Here is a 7,457-nt window from a genome sequence, read left to right on the forward strand (position 1 = left end):
ACAGGAAACGCTGCGAGAACTGAGACGTGTTGGGAAATGTAGTTTTTTTTGCTTGCAGCGATGAGACTTGTAGTGGATTGGAAAAACAATACATGCAGAATAATGCAGAGTCGTATTTAAAAAAAATAAAAAATTACCTAAAATTACCTTAAAAATAATTATGAATAAAACAATCAAAACTCTAAATTTGAAATGTACTCATTTCCCAGCATGCAACATGATAGCTACGCTCTAGCTTGCTCTCATACTATCACAAGATTTATACTGCACAACAATGTGGGTGAAAAAATAAAGTCACTATTAAGATATAGAAAAAACACAAATACATATATTTATTTAAAAAAAAACAGGCGGTTATTATGTCGATGATCCTCACGTGGTCACGTGACAGGTTCGTCCAATCAGGATCTCTTTGGCGCGCTTCCGGTTTTTGTTCAAATGTCTTTTGCTTCTTCAACTCGAACAGACAAGACAAGAGCGAGCGATTTATGAAATTATACCATATTTGTATATCTCTGCTATACAGCGACGGTTGTTTTGACGAAGAAAAGTATATTAAGGAGATTTCTGCTGTGTAAATGTAAGTTATATTTGTTTTATCTACTTTGCAGACAGTATAAACATGGAGAACAGGGGAAAAGGTAACGTTAGAGAAACACAGACATGTGTTTTTCCCCCTGCTGTTTGTTACTTTTAATGTATTTTCTATAATTTACTGCTTTTTCTTTAAGAGCTTTAATATGTAGGGCATACATTGGTTTTTATAACATGGTATTTACCTTTAGAGTACCTTTAAGAGATAGTTAACCATCATTTACTCACCCTCATGTTGTTCCAAACCTGTATGAGTTTCTTTCTTCTGTTGAACACAAAAGAAGATATTTTAAAGAGTGTTTGTAATCAATCAGTTGACGGACCCCATTGACTTCCATAGTATTTTTTCCCTACTATGGAAGTCAATGGGGTCCATAAACTGTCTGGTTACCCACATTCTTTAAAACATCATCTTTTGTGTTCAACAGAAGAAAGAAACTCATACAGGTTTGGAACAACATGAGGGTGAGTAACTAATGACAGAACCTTTTTTTATATTTTTGCATGAACTGACCCTTTAAATGTCACAGTATATGAATATGGTAACCACTCAGTATCATAAGTGCCATCTGTTTTTCCACCTCTAGATCGGATCCCCAGCCATGGCAGAATGTGATGTGGAATGGGAATTATGTAAAGAAAACATCCAGCCTTTGAGACAAGGCCGTACCATCTCGGCCCTGCACCAGGCCCTGTGTCAGCAGCAGGAGGGGAACCACACGGCCCTCAACCAGAAGAAGCAGTGAGTGGGGTTTTCAATCAAACTAAAAGCATGTTCCAGAACAATTCAGCAATGTTACCTTTCTTTCTTTTCTTCTTTTTAGAGCGTTTGAGTCTGAGCTGCGGATGTATGATGGAGACGACCCTCTCGATGTTTGGGTCAGGTATGACAGCAGATGCATGTTGACTTTTGATATGCAAATCGCAGTTAATCATGTTTTCTTCAGGGTTTTCTTCAAGTACAAGGTGCTTAAAGTACTTGAATATGACTTTTTAAAAATTTAAGTCCTGGAAAATTCCTGAAAAATGTATGAAAAGGTACTTGAATTATTGAAAGACAATATATGTGAAATTAGTGTTTAATTTTATCAATGAAACAATCTTTTCACACAAAATTAACGCTGCAGCTCGTCTGATATAGAGCCATTTTGCTTGGATATTGCTCATATAAATATCACTGAAATATTTCATTACTCAGTTCAATCGTATATTCATAAATTATTGTTGTCATCCTTTCAGTGGGTAAAGTTACTACAGTCATTGCATGTGCTGCACTTTATCTGTACCATTTTGTTTTATTAGTTTACTTTTATCTATCTACCTTTTTTTAGAAGTTGAAAGATAATACAGATATTGTTTGATAAGTGAGATCTCAGATTGTAGACCTTGAAAGCCAAGAAAAGCAGTGCTTTAAAAGTCCTGGAATATCATTTTACAGTTTTTGTACGAACCCTGTTTCTTATTTTTTTCTGCAGGTACATAAAATGGACAAAGCAGACGTTCCCACAGGGTGGAAAGGAGAGTAATTTAGCAGTGCTTCTTGAAAGAGCGGTCATGCTCTTCACAGCCGACAACAAATACCACAATGATGTTCGCTACGTTGAACTCTGGATCGAATTTGTGAGTGACAGACCTCATATTTAGCATTCAGATTGCATCGCTATAGTGGTTTTTAACTCTATTGTTTCCATTTGCTTGCAGGCAGAGGGTTGTTCGGACCCGATGGACGTCTTCCGCTACATGCAAGCTCAAGGAATCGGAACCATGCAAGCCGCTCTCTACATCGCCTGGTCCGAGGAGCACGAGAAGAGAGGGAATTTAAAGATGGCTGACAGGGTTTTTCAGGATGGAGTCAAGTGTGGAGCAGAACCTGTAGATAAACTACATGCGTTTCACAGGTCTGGAAACGTCCACTCTATTCATCTCTGTCTGTCCTCAAATTAATACAAAATAATAATAATACTACGTTTATTTTATATAATACAAGGTCGCTTTACAATAAAGTACAAATAAACATGACATAGAAACGATACAAATAAACTGAGATGGATAACATAAAATTAATCCTTTAAAGCCTAATGTATTATATTTGATGCAAAAAAGTCTGATGTCTGATTGATAGTTTGCACTTTTTTGGCAAGTAAAAGGCTTTTAGTGTAATTATAAAAACATCCACCTTCAGCTTGCTGGGTTTATGCTGTGAAATTAATGATTTATATTAAATAAACATAAGAATAACCGTTATATTGTTAGTAATTTTTTTAAGATACAAACACTTACTGAACTGAAGCAACTCAGGTTTACTTGATTTTTATATTATATATATATATATATATATATATAATTTTTTTATTTTTTTTTTGAAAAATGTTCAAATGTGAGTCTCAAATATGATCATCAGGCTTTCGAGGAAGGTTTACTTGGTCATCTCTCAATCATCATTGTATTGCATTGCATTATATGTTTTAAAACTACAGAGATTTGATCATAAAACTAAGCATTTAAATATCATATTGGCAGATATAGTGACGACTGATATTTAAATATCATTTTATGTCAGTATCTGCTATAAAGATCTCATTGATTTACATTACCAGCATCTGAATTTTATTTTACTTTTTGTCCATATAAATATATGCATCAAATTGCATATTTTTGCTCAGTTTGTGCCTCTGAATAAAACTGAGCTGCTTTTCTCGCCATATTTGCACAATATCGATCATAATATATGAGCCATAAAAACCTGCCGTGTATAAAAAAAAAAAAAAACTTTTTCTGTTTTTTAGATTTTTTTTATAGATTTTTGTCTGAAGGTTGAATCAACTATTCCATTATTAAAAGAATAAATTGCTTAACACTTAGAAGGATTAAATCAGTGCATGTTATTCTAAACATAAAGGCACTTTTCTACATCTAATAAATTCCTCTCTGATAAAATAAAGTCCTGGCCTGCATTCGTTCTAGTTGATTAAATTGTTTCAATCTGAAATCATGTTATAATGGAAGTAAAAAGGGCTGCAAATGTGTTTCGAACATCATTCTGCCACAATGAAGTGTCCACTAGCCTCCTTCCCTTCACCTCTCTACGGAGAAAACGTTGTCAAAATGATTCCAGTTCGCATGGATGCGTAAAATTCTGTATTATGCAGGCCGGACAAGTAATTTGGCTATGCCAATTTGTAAAGAAAGACTACACACCTGCGCACATATATATTCAAACACGCATACCTATGGACTAAACACGTAATACACATGTGCACGCCGTCAGCGCTTTCACAGATGCACGTTTTTGAAGTTTACACTGAGATTACACGTTTTTCAAAACTTGCACATTGGAACCGGTTTCAAGGTTTGCGTTCTCGAGCCACCAAACATTGTTGTCATGCAAATGAACGGACAGAACACATTAAAACTTTTCTGTTTTCAGTTAAAACAGTTGTGTTAGCAGCCCCTAAGTTAATAACTAATGATCTTTGCCACGGAAGTGAATCAATCAATTTCAGCTCACGCCTCATGATGAAATGTGTTGGTCTCTCCAGAGCGTTGCAGGCACGAGTGTGCAGACAGATGATGTCATCCATGACAGCTCAACAGAGAGATGATGATGATGATGATGAGGAGCCTCAGAGAGCGTCACTGGCTGAGCTCAAAGCCAAAGGGAAGAAAAAGGCCGTCGTTCCCATCAACAGAGTGAACGCATCTGCCGGATGTGAGTATACACACATTTAAACGTGTTGTGAATGCTGTGTATAAATACAGGTGTGAACGACACACTCTGCTCTGACACACAGATGCCCGTGGGCTCCAGTTTAAACAGCCGTTGGGCCCCAAACACAACAGTCGCCCTGTCATATTTGATGAAAATAAAGCTCCTGAATCTGTGCCGCAAGAACCCAAGTTTGAGATCTGGACGGCGCCACCTACTGCCAGAGCCAAAGAGAACGAACAGAAACCTGAGAAGTGGTCCAACGTGAAGGTGCGAGTCCGTGTTGAGCATTACCCGTTTAACCGGTTACTAACTGGTGTCAGTTTTGTGTCTGGAGGCTGTTATCTGATAGAGCAGTGTTGATCGTGTTTGTTTTTTTGTTCCAGTTGCCCCTGAAGTCCAGATCGGGCCTCAGTGTCGCGGTTCCGCCTCCTAAACCCAGTTTCCAGCCGTTTGTGGAAGAGGACGACCGGCCTCCCGCTGTGTGAGTGTGATTGGAGGATCTGATGATTAACTCTCAGCGCATGGCAGATTTCCCTCAAGCCTTTGTGCTCCTTCATAATAACTTTTTGTTATTTTAGGCTGTGTAATAACATGGAGTAATGCAGGGGTTTGACAGTGCAAAACATCTATTTAAAAAAAAAAAAAGTTAATAATAAAAGATGTGATCACAATATATAAAAATTTGATTAACAAATAAGATTAAAATACAAATTTGATTCAAATAAATGCATCTTACAGTATTATGAGTAGGAAAAAAAAATACAATGTAATCTAGTAGAAACTAAACATTTTAGACATTTATAATCTTAATTTATAAGCTAAATTGATGCTTTATACATTTTAGGATGAGGACGATCATATTTTGGGTCCATGGTATTATTTTATGTACAATTTAGTTTGCATCAAATATTTTTTTTAACAATGTTTTTATTTTTGCATTTTAATGTCAAACTTTTAGTATTTTTGCTGTTTTTAGTCATTTTTACTAGCAACTTTTTTTTTTTTTTTTAAAGATGCCTATAGCTTTAGTTTCTTTAGTATTTGTACAAGTCGGCATGAAATCAAAACGGACCGTATTTACTTTTATGAAACGCCCACTTTTCTATATCCAATCAAATTCCCAGTGGGAAAAACAAGCCACGCCCTCTATTTTTCACATTCAATATCTCGTTTTACTCTGGAAATACGTCATGATACTGACGTAAAGTGGGTCACAACTTTCCGGTTCATGCACACCTTAAATTAAAAGAAAATGTTAAATGTTGCCCTAAAATAATCTTATTTCACGTTACAAACATATGTTTTTTAATGGTTTTAGTTGTGGATGGCGATGATAGCCCTGACCTGCACATGCTGAGAAAGTACAATAGTACCTTTTGATTTCATGTTGACTTTAAATGACTACTATGTGTCGGTGTCTTGTTCTTCTGAAACTGATGTGCACTCATGTGTCTGCATGTTTATGATCTCCACGCACTCACCTCATTTTTCCCGCTCCAGAACTCCGTGTAAGATCAACCCTGCGGTGAACTCGGTGCTGTCGGCGAGGAAGCCCTGCAGACTGGAGCAGACGCCGCTGAAGATGCTGCAGGAGCGACAGCAGCTGATGCAGACGCAGACTCAGGAGGACGGGAAGAGCCGAGAACAGAGCATGTACTGCAGAGATCTGGTCTACAGCGGAGCCACAGAGTTCTGCTTCGAGGAGCTGCGGGCCGAGCGCTACTGGCAGAAACACACTCGCAAACTACACACCGACAGCCCTGAGGATTCCAGTACAGACTGAAGTACACACCTGCTATAATACAAACTGAGACCTATAGGTTGTGTTTGAATATGCAGCGAGCTTTCTATCTAGACAGCCGTGTTAGATGTTTTTAAACTCGCCGACGACACCTAAAAATGCTGTAGATCTGCTCACAACAAGTATCTGTGTAGGTGTGTTTGTGTATAATTGTTCCTGTGTTCTTGTACATAATTTTTTATTTTTTTGTATATACATACTTTTTGTAACGCAACAGTATTTTTTTTTTATTTTTTATATTGCAAGTAGAGTTACCGACTTCGTACTTTTCGGTACTGAAATATAAAAATATGATGAAACCAGCATTTCCCTCTAGCATTTTGAGCGCTGTTGAACGGATTCTTAAACCCCTCTGATTGGCCGTTGTGTTCACGCACTCAACATATGTCTCTGATTGGCCATTGTGTTGACGAGCTCATATATGTCTGTGATTGGCTACAATGATCAACAATGAGCGTTTAAAAGCAGGCGTCCATCAGTGGATCCCTAATATATCCGCTGATATACGCCGCTTTCAAGCGCTCCCGTGTTTATCTGTGTGAGCGCTCGATGAAGAGCGTCAAAGACAATATGTTTTGAAGCGTTGATCATTGTAGCCAATCAGAGACAAATATGTTGAGTGCGTGAACACAATAGCCAATCAGAGGGGTTTAAGAATCCGTTCAACAGCGCTCAAAATCCTAGAGGGAAATGCTGGATTCATCACATTTTTAACATTTCAGTTGGCAACTCTAATTGCAAGAGTAGCATTTATTATACTGTCATTGCTTGTAGATGTGGTAATTGATGCTTCAATAAATGCAGCTGATTCCATAACATCACATTGCGCTTGTACTTTGACTTCAGGAACTGCATTTGTACTTTATTTATAGTGCTGTCACACAACACTAGCTGCAAAGTTTCCTTGGAAGACGATAAAGGGATTGAATGTAATTTGTAATTGCAGTGCATATCCAGACAATGCAAAGAGAAATATATTATATAATAGTGAATCTCTAAATGCTGCAGGGCGAGTTACACTATTATCTGACCTGTTTTAAACAACCCTCTAAACATGTACTTCAGTGATGCATCAGCAGGTGGCGCTGAAGGGGGATGTGGGTCAACAGAGGCGAGCCTCTAAAAAGCTGCTGATGTTCCAGTGTCTGCCTAGTGAGAACTTTCAAGTGCTCTTATTTCTCTCAATGTGGTTTATAATAGTAAAACGGCGGCTTGTCCATCTGTGGGAACACACTGAGGAAGAATGGCATGCTTTAGTATGATGGAACTATGCCATGACCTGCTTTACTAATTTACTTAATGTTGTTATTAAACTTGTTACAGTGGAAACAAAAAAACATCGATTTAATAAAT

General features: G+C 37.4%; 1 protein-coding gene across 2 annotated transcripts; it reads left to right on the plus strand.

The window, feature by feature from the left end:
- The first annotated feature begins 382 nt into the window (after positions 1-382).
- bub1bb (BUB1 mitotic checkpoint serine/threonine kinase Bb) lies at positions 383-6,924 on the plus strand. Of its 2 annotated transcripts, XR_014032168.1 has the most exons (10): positions 383-580; positions 1,182-1,336; positions 1,419-1,478; positions 2,070-2,214; positions 2,296-2,492; positions 4,134-4,303; positions 4,386-4,570; positions 4,687-4,784; positions 5,804-6,376; positions 6,789-6,924. XR_014032168.1 is itself a non-coding variant. In XM_081393961.1 (9 exons), exons 2-9 carry the CDS (start codon positions 1,197-1,199, stop codon positions 6,084-6,086), a joined length of 1,278 nt encoding a protein of 425 aa, XP_081250087.1. In that variant the 5' UTR covers positions 383-580; positions 1,182-1,196; the 3' UTR covers positions 6,087-6,407. The 2 variants fall into 2 exon arrangements, 1 of the variants encoding a protein (XP_081250087.1); XM_081393961.1 differs by lacking the exon at positions 6,789-6,924 and having other exon boundaries at positions 5,804-6,407.
- The last annotated feature ends 533 nt before the right edge of the window (positions 6,925-7,457 follow it).

This window comes from Scardinius erythrophthalmus (genome assembly GCF_964197995.2).
Source record: "Scardinius erythrophthalmus genome assembly, chromosome: 19".
NCBI lineage: Eukaryota > Metazoa > Chordata > Actinopteri > Cypriniformes > Leuciscidae > Scardinius > Scardinius erythrophthalmus.

Coding starts and splice junctions, on each gene's coding strand:
- bub1bb (XM_081393961.1), top strand. CDS start 1,197: ATGGCAGAATGTGATGTGGAATGGGAATTATGTAAAGAAAACATCCAG. Junction 1,337..1,418: donor GCCCTCAACCAGAAGAAGCA/GTGAGTGGGGTT, acceptor TCTTCTTTTTAG/AGCGTTTGAGTCTGAGCTGC. Junction 4,785..5,803: donor GACGACCGGCCTCCCGCTGT/GTGAGTGTGATT, acceptor TTCCCGCTCCAG/AACTCCGTGTAAGATCAACC.